The sequence below is a fragment of the Olea europaea genome, chromosome 17 (genome assembly GCF_002742605.1).
Source record: "Olea europaea var. sylvestris chromosome 17, O_europaea_v1, whole genome shotgun sequence".
Lineage (NCBI taxonomy): Eukaryota > Viridiplantae > Streptophyta > Magnoliopsida > Lamiales > Oleaceae > Olea > Olea europaea.
This window is the reverse complement of record NC_036253.1, coordinates 13,758,770-13,784,719: the sequence shown is the minus strand read 5'-3', so window position 1 is coordinate 13,784,719 and position 25,950 is coordinate 13,758,770. Positions and strand designations below refer to the sequence as shown.

Below are 25,950 nucleotides of genomic sequence, written 5' to 3'. Positions count from 1 at the left end.
AATAAATAATTAAAAAAGAACATGATTGTTGTTTTTTAATTTTAATTTGAAATTCATTTGTACTTTTTTGAAATTTTTGGGAGAATAGTTATAATTTTTTTTTCTTTTCTTTATTTTTGTTTTATTTAAAAAGGGTGGTATATTTGTCATTTTTCAACTTTTAATTGAGAAATGGATGAAAATGATGGTTTTCAAAATAAAATGTAAAAAATAAGGATGAAGATGTCGAAAAAAATGAAATATATGGACGTTTTGCACAATAATATTGAAAGTTATTGACATTTTGTGCTAATTATCCTTTTAATAATTTATATGAACTTATTCGTACTTTTTAAAAAAATTTGAGAGCATGATTGCAATTTTTATTGAGTTATTCTTTTGCTTTTTTGGTTTTGTTTAAATAAGAGAGTATATTTGTCATTTTACATGACAAATTGGATGAAAATATATGATTTACGCAATGAAAAGTGAATGTAAAGATGAAAATATCAAAAAATGAAAGATATGGACATTTTGTACGATAACATTGAAAGATAATAACATTCTATCCTAATTACCAGAAGGCACTAATCTTTGTATTTTCTTCTATTTCAAAACTAAAAGACAAGTAAAAGACATCTAGAATTGAAACATGACGTCGATCAAATCGAGTCATTGCAGTCAAGCTCACTCTTACGTTTACACTCGAGTGTCAATCTCCATCCAAAAGGATGTAGCCAAATGAATTAAAATAGTGTATTCACCACGCACAAATTCTTGTCAAGTAAATAATCATCTTTAGATACTTATATTTTTACCTAACCGAGTGAAAACGTGTGGTTGAAGTGCAATGGATGATAGCTTTGTGCTTCTTCATAGAGAATTCAAATTTTCATAGTTGCATTTGATTGGAGATAGTGGGACAATTTCGATGGCTAGCTCAAAAAAGTATAAATCTTGTTACATATACATTAAGATTTATATAAAATTTCGATGGCTAGCTCAAAAAAGTATAAATCTTGTTACATATACATTAAGATTTATATAAAATTGTATACTATTATCATTTACCTATTTAAAACACACTGAACTTTTTTCTTCATCCCCCCCCCCCCCCTCATCATTTTCAATAACCGCCTATGTACCATTTTTGTGTACAAGTAACAAAATCCAAAAAGCATCTATAATACAAAATCTAAGGCTCAAAAAACAATTACCACCACCAAATCAAGCTTATGTTTTTTCAGTTCTTTAAAACTCATTTTTGTTTAAATCCATTTTTAACCCCATTCTTCTAATGAAATAATTTGAAAGTTTGCACGTTCCCTACTTTATACTACAATTTCTTTAAAAAAAAAAAGGGAAATTTTTTCACAAAATTTATTCTAAAAAAATCTACATCAACAAGTCCAAGTGATTCAAGAATGTGCACGTGCACTCGCACTCGCACTCGCACAGGCAGTAGGAAGTGCTGAAGCCATCACAAACCGACAGGAAGACAAGATTCAAAAGAGGAAACCAGGGATGGATACAGGCACTACTACCATTATAAGAATATCTCACGGCCATAAATTGAATTGGACAAATCCAATACAAGTTGCTGCTGCTGCGGCAACATTTACAGTCAGAATGGTAAGATAATAATAATAATACAAACCTCAGGAGTTCGACTGGTAAATCTAAACAAGTTTCCACACCAATGGCACATAATTTTCAAAGCCACACAAAGAATGCCGACGCCGGAGAAAGAACTCTCATCAGTTTGGAGTCCACGAAGAGAAGCAAGATCAGCTAGAAAAATAACAAGTTGAATCTTATGCAAAAGGATTTCCTCCAATTGATACAACAGGGCCTTGTGCAGGGACATTCCTGCAAGAATACCAAACAAATGATTGTGCATGGTAATAGTTTTATCCTCTATTAGTATACAAAAGTAATCACTCAAATCCAGAACCCAGCTCGTAAAAAAAAAAAAAAATTATGCATAGAAACTTCACAATTTTATCATTTGAAAGCAATCTCATCGCCAAAATTACACACTTTCTTTTTATATCCAGTGTCATCTGAAGAAGTTGGATCAATGCACTCGACCATAATATCGAAAATCACTCAATTGCCAACCATGAAGCTTTATAAAGCTTCAACACCAAGGCCAACCACGAAAGAAACAAGCCACAAACAGATTTTAACATAATGTAATAAAAAACATACAATCACTCAAATAGGGAAAAAAGACAGACACGTGAACAAAAAGAACATACGGTATCTGGTTGCTTGGTGCTTGTCCTATAAGTCCCAAAGAGCCTGCAAGGTAAACCATAGTCAGAAAGAACACATAATGAAATGTAGAATTATTTTTTTGAAGATGATGGCCATTTGGAAATGAAATACCAATGGGAGGGTCAAATGAAACTTCACCAGGAACATAGGATGTAAATGGATTTTGGGGAAACCAAGACTGAGTCACACCATCAACATCAGAAGTTGGTATACTGCTATTTGGAAGTGCCGATTGCAAAGAACTCATGTCCCAGAACTGAGACTAAACACGCATCGTCAAAATTAGAAATTATTCCCTTGAATATAAATAATGATCTTTAACTAAAAAAAAATAATAATAAATAAATAAGTAATAAAAATATCCATGCCGTGATCTGATTAATTCATACAAGACAATCGCTTAAAAAAAATGCCTCAGTATCGCACTCAGTTCTGATTAACCATGGCATCATACACCTAAGAGAGTTCCAGTTAAATGCAACTTAAAGAATGAAGAGAATAACGTAGATGCATCTCCGTACACTACATACCTCTTGAAAATATATAGGTCAAACAATGCTAGGCAACTAATGTAACAACAGAATAAAGCATCTAGATCCAACTTTTAACTAACCACATGGTATGTGCAATTACTGAGATCGTATTCAACCAAATCAAGGAAGCATGTACATCTCTTGGAGGTCACAATTCCGTGTCCTGGATGTCTGGAACACAGCATGCCCCCAATCACCAGACTAGTGTTGGACATGTTCAATAACATCAACATATGCTTCTTTCTACAATCATGCTACATGATCTATAACATCAACATATGCTTCTTTCTACAATCATGCTACATGTACATTCTCCTTTACATTAAGTTTGACACACTTCCACATGGCATCCATCATAACCATTGATTTCTATAACACCCTATTACATCACTGGCCAGATTTTGACGCATAGGGGAGAATGTCAACAACAATGTCAAGGAGAATGTACATAGAGCTTAATTCTTCTTTCTAATGTGAAAATGAAAAGGGTTGTGGTGTGTTACCACTACTTAGAGTAAAAACCTATTTTGGGAGCATGAGCACGCTGCATCATTTCTATTACCATAATTGTCAAAAGATAATATTCACTAGAAACGATGAAGGCAAAATTTGCACTCCGGACATAATTTTAAGTCAACTTTATCCAATAACCAAGTTTTCCCATCCATGGTAAGAGGGGATTTAGAGACTGGGTTATGGGGTTTACAAATTCGACCAATAGGTTTTTTCGGTTAGACCAATAATAAGAAGAATATCAATTGTGCACATTTAAAAGTTCATTAGGAAGTCGCAGCTTTAAAAGGTAAACAATACTACAGGCTCTAATCAGTAGATTTTCTAAATTGTTAGTAAATGAACTTTCCATTAATTTAATTGGCACCACAGCAGTGCACCACACATTAAAAAATCATAGGATTTATCCATCTCACAGAGGTATATGCTCCCCAAAAGGATTTACAATATGATCTAGTTAGGAGCTCTGTATTGAAAATGTAAGAAATAATCTAAATCAAACTTAGTCATGTATAGATCAAGCATAAACAAAGAAAACATCCATAATGCAGCAAAGTCAGTGTTTAGTTTCGTGGCCCGCATAAGAAACATTAGTCAACCCCACTCCTTTCTTTACAAATAAAAAACATGCACTCCATTCCATTTATCCGTAGATCTAGAAGGCAAGTCATTAAGCAAATGACCAACGAATAAAGACAGCAAACAAACCATACCATATTACTAGATTCCACGTCATAATCATCGGGAAGATCAAATGGATTGAAAGACTTGTGATTTGTCAGATTTGAATGTAATCCATCCTATTAACAGAGTGGAAACTCATCATAAATGAAAGGAGTGAACATAAATTTAAACAAAAGGTAGTCATTAGCGCAAGAAGGCTCAACCAAAGTGATAGAACAAACCACTGAAGGAAGCATGTGGAAATCATGCAACAACACACTGGCATGTGATGATATACTAGATAAAGAGGGTCCACCATTTTTTGCACTTCTTTGAATTAAATCATTACCTAGAGCCTGCAACAATAAAATACTGCAATTGAGTACAAAAAGAGCAACATATTCATCCGCATTAACAGGGAGATATTGCAACCTCGTAGTTACTAAATCCAAGATACTGATTAGCATCTGAAGTATGGAGGGTTGCGACTGGTTCACTATCGACAGTGTTCTCGATTATCTGTTCTCTTTTGGAATCTTCAAATGCATTCCATGACTGCATAATATTATAATATTATATAATTTCCATATACTTAGAAATCATTGACAATAAACAGAATCAAGTTCAAAGTAGTCTCACCAAGGCCAAACTTATTTATCTTTTTTTAAACATATGCAGAAAGAATAGCGCTTACTTGAATGCTCGCTACTTTTGGGGTTACTTCAATATTTTGTGCACCTTCATGCCATAAAGTAGACATGTCTGGAGACGGCCGATGATCAGAAGAATCCTGAGAGGATGGCTTATGCACAAGCGATTCTGAATCTATGTTTCCTAGAAAACTCCTGTCAGAAGATGGTTTTGTTGCAGAGGTAGAATTTTCAATTCCCATTGATGATGTGTTCTGAGGAATGTCAAATGTTGCCCATCCTTCATTTTTTGACATTGCCTTGGAGAATTTTCCATTGTAACATGCAGAGAATTGCTGCTGAGGCATCTCAGCGAATAAGTCTAAAGAAGAAGATGGGAGGGTTTGAGATGGTTGATGTGAAATGAGAGTTGGAACTGAAGGAATAGAAGATTGCTGGAACAAATCAACTGATTGAGCTGGAGATGACTCTGGAAATTTTGTCATACAAGCTGCTAGAGATGCAGAAGTAACATTTTGAGGTGCAAAGGGTGCACTGAAAAGATCCAAGCCATCAAAGTTCCCAGATATTGAACACTGTGGTTGAGAAGGCGTAGACGACAACTTGTTATGGGAAGTCTCAGCAGATTGTTCGGATTCTGAGGCAATTTCCAGCAAGTTAAAAGAATTTACTGATGTGAAAGGCATGGAACTGCTATCAAATGATCCAAAGCTTCCTAAAGATGCAGTTCTCTGGATTTAACGTTATTATAGAGTCAGTAAATTAGCTAAAACAGTAAGTGACAAGTAAAAATAACTAGCCAAAAAATTCATGATAATTAATAGCCAATAAATAGATACCCAGTCAACATACGAACTAGATATGAGAACTCAGCTAAACAAAACCATATCTATATTACACGGATTAATGAAATGACATTGTTCTGCTGTTGCAGCATCATTAAGCAAAAAATTATCACGTTTCTCAAAATTTCTCAATTATTAATGACTAAAATGTTTAAATTTCATAAACACCCACAATTAGAAACCTACTTATATTTAACTACGAATAACAAGTGTAAAATATATTGATAATGTACCAATGGAGGTGCAATTCATGTAGAAAAATCAAAAATTCGTTTTTCCATCACTAGTAAAGGTGTACACCAACCAGAAACTCACATAAGAGTTTTAATAACGTCGATTTGTCCATAAACTAAATGAGGGTAAACAAAAAGAATATACAAATTTAAGATCATTTTTCAACTTCTAAATTGTCTTCCAAAATTTTAACCATAACTTGTACACTGGAATTTAATTAAAAAAACACAGTTTAACATCACCCGGAAGATCGAGTCAGGCAATTTAATAAGATGGTAAGGACACTTGTACAGAGGAAACTTCAAATTTTAGTGACAAGATTAGAGAATTTTCATTTTCACCTTTTTCCTTTGCCTTCTCTTTGTTTCTTTGCTCTTGAAGGAGAAACGTTGTCATGCTATTTATTCCCATTGGCATTAATATTCTAGTTTATTTAATAGTCAGTAAGAAATGCACAAATTCTTCAAGTTTTACATGCATGCAGGAATAAGAGATCAAAGAACTCCATAATCAAAGATTTTATTATGGACAAGTATCAGAATACCAATACAAGCAGAAAACAGTCCATGGAACAACTTGTTTTACCAGAATGCATATAGGGATGAGAGAAACCTGACCTGTGGATGCAACATTCTTCCACCATTGGTGTATGCATCTGAGTGGTTGGAAACTGTACGATGCAGCGCAAATTCACTTGAACTATCTTTTGACTCTGCACTAAAGGGTCTTCCAATGTCTTTCTGAGAGGAAGGCAAAAGCACATCAGACCCCAATGAGTAGCCACCATTTGAAACAGAGTAGTCCGAAGCTCTGGGATTAGACCCTTCATTTGCAAACATGTCCTCATATACACGATCACTAGCACGGCCAGGACTCAAGAAACTAGACAGCTTTCCTCCGTACAGGCCTCGATCTGACCCAGGCTTTCTAGTGAGTCCGGAAGCATGTTTCCCATATCGACGTTCTTCATACTGAAAATCATACGGTGGACTTTGTGAATAAGAATGGTATGAACTTGCTCGCCTTGTCTCATCTTCCAGGCCTTTTGCGTTCTGACAAATCAGAGTATGATCATAATTTAGTCTTTGTTAAAGGTTGCCTGGAAATAATTGTGATGGATAAATCAACAGAAGTAAACCTAACAAATGTCTTCTCTGGAACCCTCTTTAGGATGACATTGGTCCAGAAACATAACCTGTGTATATCTTGGAGGTCTGTCAGATGACTTATCCAGGGCATATCTTTTATCCACAAAAACATCCTTAATGAAATCACGAACTTTGTTGACATTGCTGAAAGAGAAAGACATAGTTAAGCTTCCAGTTAATCAATTGACTGGTACTTTTGATCATTAAATAGATCTTGCACCTATTATCAGGAAGTCTATGCCTTTGTGGATCCCATGCTGTTAAGAATATCTCTCTGGCACGCTGAATGAGCAATTCCTCGTAAGCAAATAGAAGCAAAAAGCTGTCTATATTAGAGAAAAATGGGTAACACAGTATATGCATACCTGATTACCACCCTTTTGAAGAGCCTCCACTTCTTGGGAAGTAAACTTAGCCATAGAAACTGACTTCACGCGATGAGTAAACTCACGACTGCACAAAAATTCTCCGTCAATATATTAAGCAAAAGAAAATGATCACAATTAAAAAACTTGATCTAATGAACACCACAAGGAAGTAATCCAAGGAGATATGGCTCACTAAAAGCAAATATAGTCATGTGCATAGAATACACAAAACACTGAAGTCAACCTCAATAGCAAGATACAAATTACAAAATAATCTTCTTAAAACTTAAAAAAAATAATAATAATAAAAATAATAACATAGATGCATGGCGTGCAATAACAATATGCATACATTCACAATCATAGATTCACAATGCAGAGTTCAACGTCGTCTTCTTCTTCTTCAGAGTATATATCATTTAGAGTGTGTTTGATTGACATGGAAAATATCACCTAGAAAAGAAAATGTTTTCCATCTTTTGTGGAAAATAAAAACCACCTCTACCCAAGGAAAATGTTTTCCTTAAAAATAAGGAAAATTAGGCATATTTTCAAAAGTTGGAAAATGTTTTTCATGGAAAAAAATAGCAATCAAACACTCCAAGTAAAAATTTGGGTGGAAAATTGATATTTTCCATGGAAAATAAATGTAATCAAACACATCCCTAGTTGAATCAATCACCATAAGTAAGAGAGTTACAATGCAGGGAGAAGAAAATTGGTTTCTGCTCATGGATTATACAAATATATCACCCAGAACCCAAAGTCTGTACCCGACACATCCTCAAAACAGAAAAATAACACTTCTATTGTAATTTTCATAATTTGCAATTCATTTCTGTCTTCAAGAAACCCATAATTCTGTTTTATTTAATTCTCATACAGGTAATCATGCACAAATAGGAATAGCAGATTCTTTAATGGTGGTGAGTAATATGCACTTACTGTATTCCACTGCAAGTTATGCAAACAAAAGTCCAAAAGTTTGTGCAAACATATTGAGGTCCCTGCAGCCACAAAATAGTATTCAACTCAAAACATTAATCCCAACAAAAATATATTTGGTGCTATATAAATCCTAAAGTTTTAACAAAAAAGAACATAGGAGACGTATATTTATTATTTTAGGTTCTTTACCATTGTTTGAGGCCCTACAGCACGAATTACAAAATCATTTCTACATAAGCTTAATAATCAAGTATTGTTCTAAAAACAAAGCAGAGCAAATGTTTTCTGAAAAGCCCAAAATTACTGAATTTTTGCAATCTAACAATTAAAAATACTGTTCCCATATCTCAATCGATTAGAGGTTTTCAAAAAAGGTCGAATTTTAAAAAAAATTAAATAGAAAATTTCCAAAAATGGAACAAAATAATATTATTACCAAGCTGTTACAGTTGATGCATCTTCGATTAGGAGGGAGCTTCATGAGTCCCCTTATAATCTTCTCGTTTCGCTCCTCTTCTTTTCGGCTGCTCATTTTCCAGGTTCCAAACCCGAACCTCAAAAATCAAACTCCAAAAAATACCCAAAAAAAAGGCTATTTGAGCTCAAATTTTGAGGGAGAGAGAAATAATTAATTCAAAATTCTAGGTTTTAGTTCGTATCTTTCACGGAAATAGAAAGACCGAACTAGAATCAACCCTTTCTCTCTCTACTCTCTCACTCTAATTTTGGGGTTCAAAATTTTTTGACATTTTATTTAAAATTGGGCAATTATTGCCGTTGGAAATTGATAATGCCAGAAAGGATTCGGTTCGTTGGATTTTGATTTAGATTGTACATTGTGCTTACAAGGTTGTACTTTTGAATTGGAATGCTAGGAATTGTCACGGTAGTACCGAAAATCTAGTATCATTATCCTAGAATTGATTGTAATTATAGATATAGTCCTTTGAGTTTGAAATTATTGTAGTGAGATCCCCTTTTAATTATTAAAAAATTATAATTAATTTTCAGCTTTTTTCTATGTTTGAATTTGAATCTCATGTTACTTGTCAACCATTTATTGCTGGTTTTAGAGTGAGTAATCTATTTGAGAACTAGTTATTTTACTTAATTTCCTCATCATGATTACTATTGATAGCAAGTAAGCGACTAATTTATAATAATGTTATTCGTCTAAAGGCTAAATGATCACCAATTTATATAATAATGGAGTTACTAATAAAGCTCGAATGCAATTTTAGACATTGAAATATGTTACCTTCACTTCGTCAATTGAGCATGAGAAATTGCATATAGATAGCAAATTTTAATCTTTTAACATTCGTCTAAAGGCTAAATGATCACCAATTTATATAACAATGGAGTTACTAATAAAGCTCGAATGCAATTTTAGACATTGAAATATGTTACCTTCACTTCGTCAATTGAGCATGAGAAATTGCATATAGATAGCAAATTTTAATCTTTTAACATTTATTTCGCAAAGATGTGACATATTTTAAACTCATCTTAACAAAACTTTAATTGTTTATAAATAGGAATAGTATTTAATTTCCATGAAATATATGAACAATAAATGAATAAATATTATAATATATAACTGAATAATTGAAATTAAATCTATAAATTGATAGCCAAACGTTTGATTTTTCATGTTTTTATTTTCAAGAACATCAATTAAAAAAACATAAACAACCCATGTTTGACTGCAATATAAAGTTGATTTCTTTTTCCCAAAAAAATAAAAATAAAATAAATGTTTAAATTACTTAGTCAAGAAGTAATTCTACAGCAGTTTGAGAAGTGTTAATAAACGGATTTAATTCTAAATTATAGAAATAAATAATTGATAAGCATCCGATAAGTGTGTAGTGCTAATAAGTCCCTGTTTGGCCCCCATTATTTGAATTTATAATGGGGGGAATATTAATTTTTTGTAGATTGTGTGGTTGAAAAGTTTTCAATTTGAATGTAATATTATTTTATTGAAGATTGTGTGATTGAAAGTAGAAAAAAAAAATTAAATTAAATTAAAGAGTTTTAAAAGGGACTAAATTCTCTGAAACATGTAGATAGAAAATAACTTTGAATTTTATAAACGCATGAATCAAAGATAGACTAAAACAAAAAAGCTAATTTCACAATCATATTCATCAAAATAAGTAATTTAAAAGGAAATTTACCTCACTTTTAAACCCAAAAACATATTTTACCAATGATCCTAAAATATTAATAAAATAAGTACTCTACGTCAAATTTCATCCAAAAAGTCTTGTGGTGTTGTGCCCACAAAAAACCCTTGGCCTGGAAAGACAGATTGTGTCTTCATTCTGAGAAATAATAAAACTTTAAAAAGAAGCATTATACCATCACTTTAAATTACTCAACTTCATGCCATAATATGCCATATTCTCAACTGTGGATATAACTTTTAAGAGAGAAGAATTGTGCAGAACATATATAAAGATGTGTTACCTAAAGATTGTCATAAAATTATAGTGATCTCAAATGCGTTATCTTTTCAATAGTAGATTGTAAGCCGGCAAGTCTTTTATACTGTAGATATCATCAAGTGCAAGCTCGCGCTCTAGCTGCGCTCTTGTGGACTTGAGAACTTCCTGCAAAGAAAAATAGACAAATGACACGCCAAATCAGTGATCTAATTAATTTATCCGATACAATATAGAGGGAAACGGAAAAAGAAGGGATAGTGTTTCTTTTACGTTGAATTGCATATACGAGGCCTGCTTCGCAAGCCACTGTGCGTCCAACATTTCAAAGGTGACGCAGAAAAGGTTATCGAAGGCCATTTCATCTTCACTTAATATTTCCAGAAATCGAACTCCAGCTATAGTATTTGGCTTTGCTGTGAGAATAATGCATATTTAATAAATAACAGAAACTAAATATTATCGTTGCCAATAAATTTTATGGGCTGAGAAGGCAGAGTACCAAGTGCTCCTTAGCCTACAGTCATATTTAGCACAGGAAGTGCACATTGTGTTACTAATAAATGGGCCAATATGCGAACATTTTAAAACATATATGACTCAATAAAAGGTTTTTTCAGTATATTTTGAACTTTGCAGTAGCGTTCATATTTTATATCGGGAGGGACCAATTATTCAAAAACGGAAAAAAAAGAAGAAGAAAAAACATGCTTACTTCCTCCATTTCCAAAAATGTTACGAAAGCTGTTTGTGTTTTCTATTTTCAACCGAGACACAAAAATCAGCAAATGTGTTTATTTTCTATACAAACCATTATCTTCATTTTGTTCAATTTACTATTATGGTTGAAATATACCATACACTTCTCAAAACAAGGATAAAATTTACAAAACGCTGGATAAATACTTCTCAGGTAAAATCAGCCATAGAACCCTTGCCACACAATTCACATGAATAACAGCCATTAACTCTAAAATTTCATACCTGATTGAAGATCTAACATTTGCACCAGCATAAAAGAAATATTGATGCCAGCTACAGCAAAAGGATACTCCCATTCTGACCTGTTTCCGTCTCTCTTGTGCAACAAATTTTGAAACGCTTCCTGTCAAAAAGAGAAGTAGATAAAACTACTTTCACATTTTCAAATGACCAAATGGAGAAAAGAACAGAACGCACTTACAAAATCTCAATTATCTCAAAAGCAGATTCTTCCATCCCTCTCTAAGGATAATATATAGCATTAAACATTTGGAAAACACAAGCATAACACCAAAATTAATTAAAGAAAATTTCCCAGGCTCCTCGATCCCTCCCTTTTACAGGAAGGATTGCCCCTCCTTTTGTATATACACTAGGCAGGGCGATCCTTATGTTGTGTCCCAGTTTCACGATCAAAAAAGGCTTAGCAACAGAAGGAAAGGATATAAAGTTATATGATAAGCATCAAGCAAAATGACTGTCAAAGAATGCAAAGTTCTGATCCCAATTGAACTATCCAGAATAGTTATAGTTCCTCCACAAAGAGTAAGCCACCATTTTTTGTTTTTCTTGATACAATATGAAGTAAGACTGGCCACAGTACCAATTCCAACAAGCTTTCAGCTTGGTGCTAGAGTTCGTCATTACTTGAATTTTTCTTTCTAGTTAGATTAGGACAAAGCAAGCCGCAATATGAAGCAAGACCGTCCACAGTACAAATTCCAACAAGCTTTCAACTTGGTGCTAGAGTTGGCCACTACTTGGATTTTCATTCTAGTTAGAATGGGACAAAGCAGGACGCAATGGTGCTTCAATTATTCATATGATCCTTGTGATTCTTATTGACTAGATGCCCCAGGCAACTTAAATCATATTTTTCTAGGTGCCTCCAACTTGGCATAAATTTATGTTATTTGCCTGCTGACACAGCTAATAATTCTAATGAATCCATATATTCATGAATTACTCGGCCTGCAAAGAGAAGCTCCTATTTGTATGTAGTACTGCTAACACTCCAATTGTGATTACCACCCAAAGGTAATGTTTCATTAAGTTCTTTCTAGATAACTGCTTTTATAATCAAGTTTTATCAAGACCTCACAAAGCTCATTTATTGATTTCTTAGATTCCAGGATCTAAATCAATCTTGAAGGACACATAATATACTGATTATCTCTCCCCTTCTCAGTTGTGAAGAGATTCCTCATATTGGCTGAGCTCTCAAGTCATAAAGTATTTCTGCACATGGGACACCTATAAAACACATACAGTGAAATAATCCAAGCTGCAAGTGAAATACCTAGCGTCTGACCCAGGCCTAACATTTTGACTAGTTTAACAAATTACATTTGGGGATCGTTCGGTAGTGATTGTGAGAATTGATTTTTTGACTGTTAAAGAGAAAAGTGGGTCTCACCTGTAAGTGAAGAAGTAAAAAATGATGATTGAAATAGTGAAATAATGGTCAAAGAATTAATTTTTTGGGGTAAAAAATTGCTACCAAACAAGGGCTTGAGGACATCTCCTTCCAATATCTTTCTTCTCCCCCAGCAACACTGCCTGTGTAATCTTATCTCCTGTCCTAATATAAAGTTACTGAGATATTGACTGTTTCAAGGCAATAAACTCTTCCAGTTCAGTTCCTCTAAAAGATACTACAGGATGGGTCGTTGGGTTGGGTGAGGGGAAGATTATAAAAAAGAAAAAGGAATTTAGTTTCTGAGACATTCTGCTTTCCTCGTTTATTACTATAACAAAATTTCTCAAATTTTCTTTGCAGTTATTGTCACCTAGAATAAAGAAAATGTTTTACCAGTGCTAATTATGAAAGATACAAGGAAGTCAAGTGAATGAAGAAAATACAAACCGTAAAAGTCTTGGCAAAGAATATAAGGTTCTCCAATGATATGAATCCTCCACCCCTAAAATTTCGTCCATAATTTTCCAAATAAATACCACTTTACACAGAGTTCTAATAAAAATGACTTTCTATTCCAACGCACCTGAAATCTGTGGAAGGATCAGATCCCTGCCATCCCATCTCTTTCCAGAGATCTGATTTCAGTGCTGGGAGTTCTCTATCAGGGTAAGCTAACCTCCACAATTGTTTTAGAGCATCCTGTCAAAAATTCAGGACTGCTTAGATTTTCAATTGGCAATGTGATTCTTCTCTACTCCAAAAGTGAATAACATCACGAGAGTAACTAACTAGCAAATGAACAACACAATATTATAATTGCTTACATAAATTAATGTATTTCCAGCCCCTGTTTTGTGAGAATTAAAATTAGATTTTTAGTAGATTTTGATAAAAGTTAATGAAATGTGTAGTTGAAATGTTGTGGATCCCATAGAACGTGTGGTTAAAATTAATTGTTGACTTTGATTTAGATTAAAATCTAGATTTTAATTTCTACCAAACAAGAGCCCAATTATATAACAAATCTAAGGATGAAATGTCCCATGCCTATATAAAATTTTAAACAAAGTACTTAGTATCCTATCAGAATGTCTTGCTCAAATAGGCTTAAAAAGAATCATAACAGAGGGGACCATTCATTAAGCTAGCTGATTTTCTCTAAATCAAAATGGTATAGCAATCAAAAGCGTGATCACATCATCTATCTAGAATGACATGATCCATATGGTATAAACAGTTTTTCACAAACACAAACAGTATATCAAACATTTTGTGTTTGTCCAAATCCGTAGGAGAATCATAAACAATAAGATGCATGAGGTAGGCAACAAATATACACATATAAGAGGCACCTTTTATTAGCTTGAAATTCCATAACGAACGTGAATACTTCAACCTAATATTAAAAACGCTCTCAATCATTTTATAATGAGAAATGACTTGAAATGTCCACTTTCTTTTCTCTAATTTTGTAAATGTCGGTTAATGTCTGCCCTACATAAATAAAATCTGAATTCCTAAGTAAAGAAGAAAAGTGTACATACCTGATGCTCCAAAAAAGAACCATCAAAAGGAACTGCCAGCCTTTGCTTTAGATATTTGAGTCTTGCGTCCTATTACCAAACCAACTCAAGAATCAACAACAAAAAGAAATAAACATATAACATATTTATGTAAGAACACAAATAACTAGAATGACAGGAAACCAAGTCTTTTGAAGGTTGAATGGAGCAAAACACCATTTCAGTGCTACACCGTATTGATCAAAAAACAAAAACAAGCTTGATCTGGATAATAGATAACAAAGAAAAAAAATATTGTATAGAAGGTTCGAGTAATATCCCAAAAACATTATTGACTAGATTATTCTAGGTAGATGGCCATGGGTAAACCAAAAAAAAAAAAAATCTACAAAACCTTTTGGCTCCTCTAGGATCTATCTACTTTTTAATACATCTTTCATTGTTGCAACTTGCAAGTTCACGATTTAAAACTTGTTTGGAGGCATTTAAATTATAATTTAAATAGTGGGTCTCCAGAATGTGTAGATAAAAAGTGGATAATAGTTGTGGGTCATAAAAAATGTTTGGATAAAAAGTATGCGTGACCAAAAATGATTATTATTTAAACACCTCGCAAACAAACACTTAAATTGCACTATGTAAATATCACATATAGCGCACATCCTCTGAGAAAATCCACATTTGAACCCAAAGAGTACTTCACTATTAAAAATATATTTGTAAATCACCCAACCCGTATTACTTATTTTGAGACAAACAGACATGTTAAGTGTGCATTTTTCAACTTGCTGCATAGCCTATTCATTCCTCATGTCATGCAAGCATAAAAAAATAGCACAGAAATACAGTAATAGATGAAAATCTGACTGAAAATAATTGTATAAATGTTGAAAACAATAATATACAAGTTAAACTCATTGTAAAAATATTGTTTACAATTTATATGAAAATTACATGCATCATCACATGATTGGAAAATTCAATCAGACATTTCTCATTTTTTCATAAAAACAGAATCTATAGTCAAAATGTAGAATTCTATATATGCTACAGATACAATCACGTGCAACAAAGGCTTGGACCATCTCTGGTAAGTGGTAACTTATGAACAAAATTAAAAAGCTACACAACTAGAGAAATTGCAAGAAAGTCAGTGCTACTACTTTTCCCCCCATCTCAATGAGATAACATGCTACATCCAAACACAAGCACAACACAGAAATAAAATATTCAGCATAACAAACGATCAAGCTACAAGGTATAAGCAATAGAAAACCATGGCATACTCCTATATTAGCCGCTGTTTGGGAACTGTTTAGTTTATAAATAGATAGCAATAAGTGGTGGATAAGTGGACAGTGCTTGTGAGTCTATTAAAATGTATATAGTTTGACCATTTATAAATGATTTATAAATTTTGTAAAAAACGGAGCCTTAGCTAGAGTCCCGCGAGTATATGCATAAGACACTTTACCTATGATTACACATTAAGATACATATATTTCACATACAACCATGATATGTGTAATATATCATTGACTCTTATTATCAAGAAAAAAATGGGAAGAAAAATGATGTATATTACACCTAAAATCATCAATGACATCACTAGAACATACCTGTAAGGGACTAAGTAAAGGGGGAGAGATCTTCCCGTTTGGTCCATTCTGAGTGCCTGATACAAATGGCAAAAGCCGTCCAATAAATGATCCAGATCCGAGGACAATATTCGCTGAAAACATAAAGTTGAAACTATTGATTCTTCTCATTGCATTAAAAATTCATTATTTCAAAAGATAATAACAATGCAAAAGCAGTCCAGTAAATAACCCAGGCCAAAGACAATAGTAGTTGAAAACAAAAGGATGAAATTATTGATTTTTATTTAATATTGATGAAACTATTGATCCTCACTAGATATTTCATTATAAAAAATACAATAACTATGATAGAAATGGTAATTATTCGAACAATTAAGGATACTGTAATGTTCCATGAGAAATTTTATATGCTCCTCATGTTTTCAAGGCACTGGAATATAATATACTGTATAATACAAGGCCCATAAGCTTCACAATGAACTGCAATAGGAATTTCCTTGATTTACTACCTGATAGTCCTAGTTCAAGTTAATGGCTGATCCCCCAAGGAATATAGCTGTTGGCGGATCTATTTTGGGTTGGATATGATGCCCATGATCGCTGAAATCGCACTATTATTCTATGAGCTGAGGCCGTCACGGATTAGAACTTGAGCTCAAGTCCAAAGCTTGTTAGCCATCTTTGACAGTGTAATTTATGCATCCTAATTCCTTCCCTTGTAGATAACAGGTTCAAATTTCAATTTGCTTAAAACATCTGAAAGATAGTTTGCAATGAAAAGGCATCCTTGATCTCATCAAATCTGAGCGCAATGCCAAGTGAATTAGTCATATCTGCTGCCAAATTGAAATTGGCAAATTGTAACTTATTCATCTTTCCCCCGTTCAAAAGATATTTTGGTTACAGAAAGGTGCCCTAGCTTCCATGCATACATGCTTATTTCTTATTATGCAGAAATACTGTGATTTTCAGATTCATAATATATGAGTAGTTGTGTGCATGAAAGTATGAGACTCGTCTACAAAGAGTGTATAACTCTGCAACACATTACAGAATTAGAAGTCTCTCTTCGTCGTTCGGAAATACAACGATAATTTAGCTCAATATATAGGAAGCAACTCTATAAACGAAAACAATACATCTAATTTACTCCAAGAATCCTAAATGGAGACACTATATACTCAACTTAGAAAGTTGTAGTGTTAACACAGAAACCAAATTCAACATAAAAACATTAGAACACGGGCATGTAAAAATTCAAAATTTCCTATCAACAAAATTAAATTCCACTTATGGCACACCTAACCACTGCGCCCATTGAGAGATTATATGCGAAAAAAGAATTGTCCAATGCAAGTGTTCTTTACGCCGCCCATCATCCAAAATTTCAGGAAGCAAATAGCCCTACACAGACCAATATGCTAATTTTTTTATTATCGTAATATCCAAAATAAGAAATCAACAATTTAACAGCTAATTGTCACACATCTCTTACCTCTGAATGCGGACCATCATATACTCCATTTCCTAGTAATGGCTCGTCTAGAGAATCAAATCCCGAAGTCTCCGAATGCTCATTTCTTCTACCGTCAACATCTCCGTGGTGGAGCCTTCTTCTCAACGTCTGGGATGTCATGAATTCGATTCCCTTAAAACTGTTTCTCACAATTACGACAATAATAAAATAAAATTTGTGATCACACGATCAATTGTAAATCTGCAAACAGAATCATTAAACGTATAGTCTAAAAATTATATTCTGAAAATCTGAATAGAAATTCATGAATCACCTGAAACAGATACAGCTCACCGTAAAATTGGAAACCCTTAAATAAATCCTGAGTAAGCCTTAATCTTTTGCAACTTTTTGGATATTTTATTTGTTCTGACGTCAATTTTCATTCTTAATTGTTAAGGAAGCTGTGAAGTACTTGCTAAATAATGATTTGATGAACATTCGAAAAGAATCCTTCTGTCACTTTAAGGAAGGTATCTGGTAGATTGAAAGATAGTCGAACTGGAATAATTTACTTGTGAATTCTCGGTGACTGGGTGAGTGGGTGTAGGGCTAGGCTCCCGAACCGGACCGAACCAATCCGATCCGATCAAATCGAATTGGACGGTTCTTGTCAAATTAAATATCCGAACGGGTATCTAAATTAAAAATCGACGGGTATGGTTTGGCTCTCGATTCTAGACCAAAAATCGAAGAACCGAATCTTTCTAATTTTTTTTATATTGAATAAATCAAATTATTTTAATTTTAATTTTAATTTTTTCTACACAAATTAACAATTTCTAAATTCAAATTTTTGGCCCAATAATTTGTTTCATTTCTAATTTTTTAATTTTTGACCCGATTACCTATTTTATTGTTTCATTTTTTAGCCCAACAAGATCTAATCCACTAAATAACCATAAACACCTATACTAAAGTGCATAACGTTGTCTCGACTCTCGCAGCCTCGCTAACATTTCTAAACCTATACAATCGTCGACCGACGCTGTGACCTCCGATTGAAACTATGACCTTCGCCGATCGAAACTTTGATCGTAGCGATCATTTGAACAAGGTAGTCTATTAGTCTCTGACATTCCAAAACCATTGAATGTATCATTAACTATATTTATATAATGTTGTTATAAATGTTAAAAAATTTAATTATAGTACAGAACCGAACGGTTCCATAATTATATTTGGACCCGACGGTTCCATTGACTAGATATCCGAAAAATTTAGTTTGGTTCGATTCTCTTTAGAACCGAACCGAACCGACCCGCGCCCACCCCTAAGTGGGTGGTTAAGACTGAGCCAGTCCTTGAGTCCAATTATAGAATCTGGATCTCGATCCCAAGCTATTGCTCTTGTAACAAATGGGTCTATAACTTTTAAAAGGAAACAAATTGATCCCAAATATTTTATTATAGTTGCATAATCAATACCGTAAAGAAAAACAATCTAAAATCTATGTTAAATCATCGAGTAATGTTGATTTTTTGAAGTTTGATTTTACTTTCAACATGGATTGTTACTTAAAAATTGAAGCTATATCTATTTTAAAAAATGGGACAATTGACGGTCGATAGTACATTCGTACGTGATTTAAGTTTTTGCGTTCTTTTAAGGATGTCAACAAGTCAAGTCGAGTCGGTTTGCGAGCCAAAAACTTTGGCTCGGACTCGACTTGAGCTTTTCTAAGGCAGGCTTTTTTTTGTCCTAGCCGGGCCGAGCAAAAGCTCGGTAGGAAAAGTAAGGCTTGACCCGAGCTTTCGGCTTGGGCTTTACCAAATCGAGCCGGGCCGAGCTCGGTTTCTGAAAAAAAATTTCTCCATATACCTCTTGCTGGCTGTTTGGGGCAGCTAATCAGCAAATCTGTTGCCAAGCTGCCGGTTAAGGCAGTTTAGCTACCAAACAGGCCGCGGATTTTTCCACTTTTTTTTTTTAATACGGGCCAACCCGACTCGAGCTAACTCTCAAAAAATGAGGCTTCGAGCCTCGAGCCGAGCCGGCTATAACTTTTTTCGAGCCAAGTGACGAATGACTCGAGCTGACAAGCCTGATTGCCATCCCTACGTGCTTTGCACGTTGAATATACATATTTAAACATAATGTAATGATGTACGTAGAAATAAATTGTACATAACAATAATTTAAAGTTTTTTGTAAGAAAATAGAGAATATAGAGAATTTGTTGTTTATTTCTACTTTCTAGTTTAAGAAAGAAGATAAAAAGATTTGTCATTCTGAACTATTTAAGAGTCCTTTGTTTTCAAAATTTATTTTCAACTACATATCCTCTAATAAAATAATTTTATATGAAAATCGAAAAATATTCCTTATTTTTTTAATCAAGCATTCTTCAAAAAAATCATTATTTAAAAATATATTTTCTTTCAAAAATGGGGCCCACACAAAATGTTAGTTTTTCTTTTTTCTCCAACCAAATTCTTCTGAATGTATATACAAAATTAAGGTCGGACTCCTCAACCTTTCAAGTAGCGTAATTTTGGAACCTGAATAGTAACAGTAATTTTAGGCGACATTCAAGTAATTCAAAAATGGATGTTAAGTGATTTTACTTTTTTTTTTTTTCAGCTTTAAGTCGTGTACGATTTTAACGTCCGCATAATCATTTTCAGTCACTTTTGGAACTTAGTTTTGCAAATTTAACTAGAATTAAACTCTTTTGCCAGAAAGAGTTTAATCAATCACTTGGTTGAACTACCTTCACAGTGCGTGTGAATTAAAAATCCCAAAAAAATGCTCCCCTCCCCACCATGTGAGTGTGCTATGGCACCCACCCTAGCAACAAAGCATGATTCATTTAAATATGTTGAGAACTCGGTTATTTGAAAGTTGAAGACTCCAAACACACTACTTGAAAAATGAGGTCCTAATTTTCCCTACTATTTATAAGTAGCAGTTAAGGATTTTGTCAGGATAGAGCTTTGTAAATGGCGGTTTCAAGCAGTAATAGCTTGTGGGCAATGGCTTCTCCCAATTCTTCCTTCTTTTCATCAAGAAATCCATTTATTTCCAACTGCTCATCACATTCATGTTCGAGTTTGCGTTCTTGTTTTTATTTTAAACAGAATTCTTTAAACTGTTCGAATCAAAATTCCCCTTCTTACTCTCCAAATTCAGTTGCTGATAAAGTGTTGACAGATATCCAAAATTCTGGTATAATTGCTTGCCTTCGTGCACAAAGGTAAAATCTTCATGCAGAAAGACAGTGTCTATATATCTATTTATCTGTATGTTGAATTAAAGCTTTTGGTTAGTCTTAATATGCAGTATAGGGATAAAAAATCATGGTTATATATCTATAATCTATGCAAAACAAGGATAAACCCGTAAGACCTGTTTGGTATGGAGTATTAGATTATACAAAATGACAGTATTAAGTAAGAAAAAATGAGGAGCTGAAATCTTGTTTATTTTGCTGCCTGATTTTAACTAGCAGCGTGTACCAAAGATGCACTTGGTAAAAATGTTTTGAGGATTTTTTTACTTACTTATTTTTAGTTTGAAGAATAAGGGAATTTACTATCTCAAATTGGGCGAATTTGTTGGATATTGGTTAAATAAATCGAGAATTGAAAATCGATTAAAGTTCGTATCGACTTCGGCCAAATACTCAAAAGCTCGACTCAATCCGTTTAGGCAAAATTGTTTGCCACTTCGCCGCTTCGGGGCGCACAAACGGGGGTCGACCTTTCATGGTTTGGCCTCAACCATTTCGTCCACACCCTTTCATGGTCTATAAATAGGACCCTTTGGGTGTCCTATTCCTCACAGTTTGATATGCAAAAACGTCTCTCATCCTCTCTTCTATCCAAAATCAAAATCATTTCATTTATTTTGATTTTCTTTCATTTCATCTTTGGAGTACATAATCCTACGTTTGGTTCGTTGTACTTGTGTTTTGGAGTGCTACAAACACAAGTGTAGCCGTTGTATCTTGGGAGTCGATTGTCGAAATCCGTAGGCACCGTTGCGGGGCAAATTCGACTTAAGGACAAAGAATCCAACTCTTGCCTCGGCTTTGTCACCATCATTATACTTATTTCGGCGTCACTATTCACAAAATTCTTCCAACAGAATTGTCCCCTGCATTTATGTCTCAAGTATAATTTTTACGTCCATCTCTTTTACCCAAATTGCAAGAGATAAGGTCCTTAAAGGATATCAAAATGAGAGATTTTCCAACAGGGTGATAACAAATGCCTCGCTGTTTATACCTTGCTGTCCTAGGAGAGAACTGGTTTCACGTTAACATTTTGCTTCCTTTCCCTAACCGATATTGAGTTGGGTTATAGCAACCGGATTTTTTCGTGTTACTTGGTTATCATTGTTTACTTGCTTTCCCTAATCGATCTGTTCAGTGCAGAGATAGCAATTGAAGCTGCACGTGCAGCACTGCATGGTGGTATCTCAGTTGTAAGTTTGAATGTATCTCGGTATTACATTGTTTATTGACTTCCCACTCTAAAGAACCTAGTAGTGCTAACTGAATGGCTTATACAAAACAAGCAATTGCATGATTTATTACTTTATTTTCTTTTTTAATTAGTGTGTGCACTGCTCCTCCAACACTCGTGAACCAAACTGAGTCCCTAATTAGGATGTTCAGTGGTTTAGAAATTGTTGATAAATTAACGCTGAGAGAGGCACATTTTTCCTCTAGAATGTGAAAGGCGAAAATTGTTACTGAAGTTAAGCAATTATGGTATCCATTATTTTTGGGATTCCAAGGTGTCCCTGTCTTGATACGGAAAAAAAAGTTAGGAGATGGTACATATCAAAACCTTGTTTGGACTTTTTTTCGACTAATGGGAGGGGAGTACATAAAGTGGAAATATTTGGACCCTTTTCTTTTTTGGATCTTCCCTTAGAATAGTACTATAGAGCCTTCTGTCAGATGTTAATGCTTTCTCAATTTGCAGCTAGAAGTTGTGATGTCCAATCCAGGTGTTCTCGAGGTAAGAGTGAAAATTTTCTATCTAATTGCCTTCTTTCCTCCTCAATGCTGGAAAATTTTGAAGTCAATATGCTTTTCTTTTCTTCCTACTCAGGTCTTAAAGTGTTTGGTCCAAGAATATCCTTCAAAATCAATAGGAGTAAGTATTTCCTCGTCAGTTGTTGCTTAATGTTTGTCACCCTTGGATTGGATTTTCTTGTTCTCTAGCTATATTCCTTTTTGAGGAAGATTGAAGGTTATGGAAGTGATACCTAGGATTAGGATAGATTCTGTGATAGAGAGGTTGCAGTGTCTTTATATCCTTGCTCTTATGTTTGTTTCTATGGAAGGAAAACTGGTCATGAGTTTACATTGCTAATTACGATATGAGAATGAGTTTGAGATAATCCCTGATGATTGTAAAAGCATTAGAAGATAGTTTCAATAGGTTAATCCTCCATTCGTTGAAAAATTCCAGTTTGGGGCATTATGATCATCCAATACTAAGTTTGTCTTGAAAATACCGAACGTTGGTTTTAGTTAACCGGTCCTTGTGCTAAATTTTCTGAAACAAACACTCCAGCATATCTTCATGCTTGGCTTCTTTTCTTTTCTTTTTCATTTTTTCTTTTTGTTTGGGTGGTTTTGTGGGGGAGGGGGGGTTGAAAAGAAAACTACTCTGGAAAATTAAGAAGAAATAATGATCATATAATTGGTATTTTAGGTGGGCACTGTTTTAGATGGCAGAGATGCCAAAGATGCAATGAAGTCTGGAGCTAAGTTCCTGATGAGTCCTGCAACGGTTAAGGTATTATGGCAAGGAGTTCAGATATATCACGAGTCGAAGCTATGAGTTTCTGGTCATACCAATCTCATTTTCAATGCATTTTTCTTATATTAGTCAATTTCTCACGAATATAATATTTTGAGTGGTATCTATGAAGTTTATATGATGTGAATAAATGTAGCTTCATAGTTTGTTTATCTTATTTGATTGTCTCAGGATATTTTAGATGATGTTACAAGAGGTCAAGCCCTGTATATACCTGGAGTAATGACCCCAACTGAGGTACGTTCCTATTAGTTTTCTTTAGATGATATCTCAGGCTTATTAACTTAATTTTTCTAATCAGTTAATATAGATGATCTTTATCGTTATCAAGTAAAGGCGGTTAAACAGATAAAATATATTAGTTTGATTGTTTTGAAGAGTCTGAATCCCTTCTTCCCTGCGCGAACTGAAAGAAAGAAGAAACTTATTCTGTTATCTCTATGATCATGCAGATATTGTTTGCATTCAATGCTGGTGCTAAACTTGTCAAGGTGATGCTCTTTATGAAATTGATTGTTTCTTTTCTTGTGAATCATAAAATTCTTTGTATGCAATGAAGTACTTCTGATTTCTCTTTCCTGTTGCAAAGGTATATCCAGTCTCTGCATTAGGTGGCGTTCAGTACATAGCAGCTCTCAGAAAGCCTTTTCCCCATATCCCCATGGTGGCGTCACAAGGCATAACTATAGGTTGGTTATCCAAAATAATTTGTTACTTAGTTTCAAACATAATTATTTTCTCTATTTTACAGACCAGTGAATCTTTTTTGTATATTTTTAACAAGTCAATATAGGAAAGGAATCTGAAAAAGAATTGAAAGAAGTATTCATCATCTGGTGATTTAGTACAAACTAGAATATATTTTGTCATGACAGAAAAAAAAATAATAATAAAAATAAATCTGTTTTCACGATGTTATTGATAATCTACAGCCTCGTTCTTCTCGATAAAATGATTTATACTACAATATTGATTAGAAGGAAGATGCTACATGTCACAGAATGCCAAGAGGCAGAATTTCATTGGAATTTGCACACAAAAAAAAAAATTTAAAACAGTCAATCAAAATCTGCCATATCAGCACCTGTGAAGCTTTCTGGCAATTTCCCCTTTACAAAACAGCTTTACTCTGATAAGAAAATCAGTCTACAACAAAAATGTGACTTAGATGAAACTTCTCTTATGTCAATGCAGATTCAATTGGGGAATATATTTCTCAGGGAGCATCATCAGTTGTTTTATCAGATGCCATATTCAATAAGAAGGCACTGGATCAACTAAATTTCGACACAATATACCAGCTTGCTCACCTTGCAGCTTTACGGGGCAATGAAGCCATACAAAGGTCAGGACTTGTTCTTTACGTTGCATTTATCATTTGTGCTCTTTGCTGGTCAAGTCGAACATTTTTATAACTATTAATAACATTTTAAGAGTGAAACATAGACTATTTGTTTAGTTAAATTACCATATCTTACCAAAAACTTGGGAAATTTTGGTGTTTCATTCTGCACAATGAGAAATTATATATTGAAGTATCCTTTTACATTTTTCGTTCTGTGGACAAAATCAATCTCTTAAAAGGGTCGAGGGAATTAGTCATAGTTCGAAAAGAAAAGAAGGATTAATTGCCAGAGGGACGGCAAAAGGGTAGAAGAGCTGAAGCGGAATCTACAGACGCATTTGAGGATGAATCTGCTATAAATAATGTGAATAAAAAGAACCAGACCGTATGTTTTTGTTTGAATAGTTTCTAAACAACCTTATAAATGTAAATTTGAGTTTAGTGAGACATACTTAATTCATTGAAATGCAGGAAGAAGCGAGGTTCTAGTGCTTAGATGTGCTATCGTGCTGTAAGTTGATTGTTCTGAGACGCACTCTCAGATGTATCATGTATGCTAATTCCAGCAGATTTTACGCGATTGCTGCCACTTCAGTACAAGAGGGATGAGAAGACATTGAGGCAGCAAGTTCTAAACCAGAAAGACAGCAATTTCTTCTTGCTCAACCTGCAGGTCGAAAATATGAATTTTCCCAGAATATGAAACATTATGTTCACATTTTTGTTGACGTTTGTTTCTCATTGACATTTTTGTTGGTCCAAGTGCTCGACTAGTACGATGATGTCAAACATTAATTTTTACATTTTTTTTTCTTGCTTCCAACTTTATAACTAGGAGCGATGTTTCACAACTACTAATTTGTGAACAAGTACTCCTTTTCAATGCGAGTCCAATTTAAAATACACACGGTACATTGCCAAACAAGTTCAAATATTAACATATTGTCGCTTTTCAATGGTCAAGAAGCTGAAAACAAATAAATTTGTATCGTCAATCAGAGCATATAAACGAGACTGACTAAGTTTTGTACAAAAAGAAGTGATCACCGGGTCTGGGCCTAGGCTTTCCGACGGCCCAATTGAAACTGAAATTACTTTGAGCATCCAATTGGATCAGATGTGGGCCCGTTTTGGCCGACGCTTCGAAGACATCAGCTAACATGCAGATGCAAAAAG

At 34.0% G+C, this 25,950-nt stretch overlaps 3 protein-coding genes across 11 annotated transcripts; 1 reads left to right on the top strand and 2 right to left on the bottom strand.

The window, feature by feature from the left end:
- Positions 1-1,483: 1,483 nt before the first annotated feature.
- On the bottom strand, positions 1,484-8,919 carry LOC111412984 (probable ADP-ribosylation factor GTPase-activating protein AGD14). 4 transcript variants are annotated; one of them, XM_023043849.1, is made up of 13 exons: positions 8,598-8,919; positions 8,159-8,220; positions 7,211-7,298; positions 7,066-7,127; positions 6,893-6,989; positions 6,315-6,749; positions 4,663-5,349; positions 4,401-4,523; positions 4,211-4,324; positions 4,019-4,105; positions 2,371-2,521; positions 2,241-2,283; positions 1,484-1,848 (listed from the first exon to the last, which is right to left on the bottom strand). In XM_023043849.1, exons 1-13 carry the CDS (start codon positions 8,691-8,693, stop codon positions 1,794-1,796), a joined length of 2,100 nt encoding a protein of 699 aa, XP_022899617.1. In that variant the 5' UTR covers positions 8,694-8,919; the 3' UTR covers positions 1,484-1,793. The 4 variants fall into 4 exon arrangements, with proteins under 4 accessions (XP_022899617.1, XP_022899619.1, XP_022899618.1 ...); XM_023043851.1 differs by having other exon boundaries at positions 2,398-2,521; XM_023043850.1 differs by having other exon boundaries at positions 2,371-2,515.
- Positions 8,920-10,508: 1,589 nt separating this feature from the next.
- On the bottom strand, positions 10,509-18,164 carry LOC111412982 (ELMO domain-containing protein A-like). 5 transcript variants are annotated; one of them, XM_023043847.1, is made up of 10 exons: positions 17,927-18,164; positions 17,632-17,791; positions 17,438-17,540; positions 16,155-16,210; positions 14,557-14,625; positions 13,596-13,711; positions 13,460-13,514; positions 11,596-11,716; positions 10,885-11,027; positions 10,509-10,779 (listed from the first exon to the last, which is right to left on the bottom strand). In XM_023043847.1, exons 2-10 carry the CDS (start codon positions 17,770-17,772, stop codon positions 10,675-10,677), a joined length of 909 nt encoding a protein of 302 aa, XP_022899615.1. In that variant the 5' UTR covers positions 17,773-17,791; positions 17,927-18,164; the 3' UTR covers positions 10,509-10,674. The 5 variants fall into 5 exon arrangements, with proteins under 5 accessions (XP_022899615.1, XP_022899614.1, XP_022899613.1 ...); XM_023043846.1 differs by having other exon boundaries at positions 16,155-16,267; positions 17,632-17,784; XM_023043845.1 differs by having other exon boundaries at positions 16,155-16,267; positions 17,947-18,164.
- Positions 18,165-20,408: 2,244 nt separating this feature from the next.
- On the top strand, positions 20,409-25,628 carry LOC111412981 (KHG/KDPG aldolase-like). Of its 2 annotated transcripts, XM_023043842.1 has the most exons (10): positions 20,411-20,845; positions 22,023-22,077; positions 22,584-22,619; positions 22,713-22,757; positions 23,322-23,405; positions 23,601-23,666; positions 23,882-23,920; positions 24,019-24,118; positions 24,624-24,774; positions 25,246-25,628. In XM_023043842.1, the coding sequence occupies exons 1-10, from the start codon at positions 20,592-20,594 to the stop codon at positions 25,268-25,270; spliced, it is 855 nt and encodes a 284-aa protein (XP_022899610.1). In that variant the 5' UTR covers positions 20,411-20,591; the 3' UTR covers positions 25,271-25,628. The 2 variants fall into 2 exon arrangements, with proteins under 2 accessions (XP_022899611.1, XP_022899610.1); XM_023043843.1 differs by lacking the exon at positions 23,322-23,405 and having other exon boundaries at positions 20,409-20,845.
- The last annotated feature ends 322 nt before the right edge of the window (positions 25,629-25,950 follow it).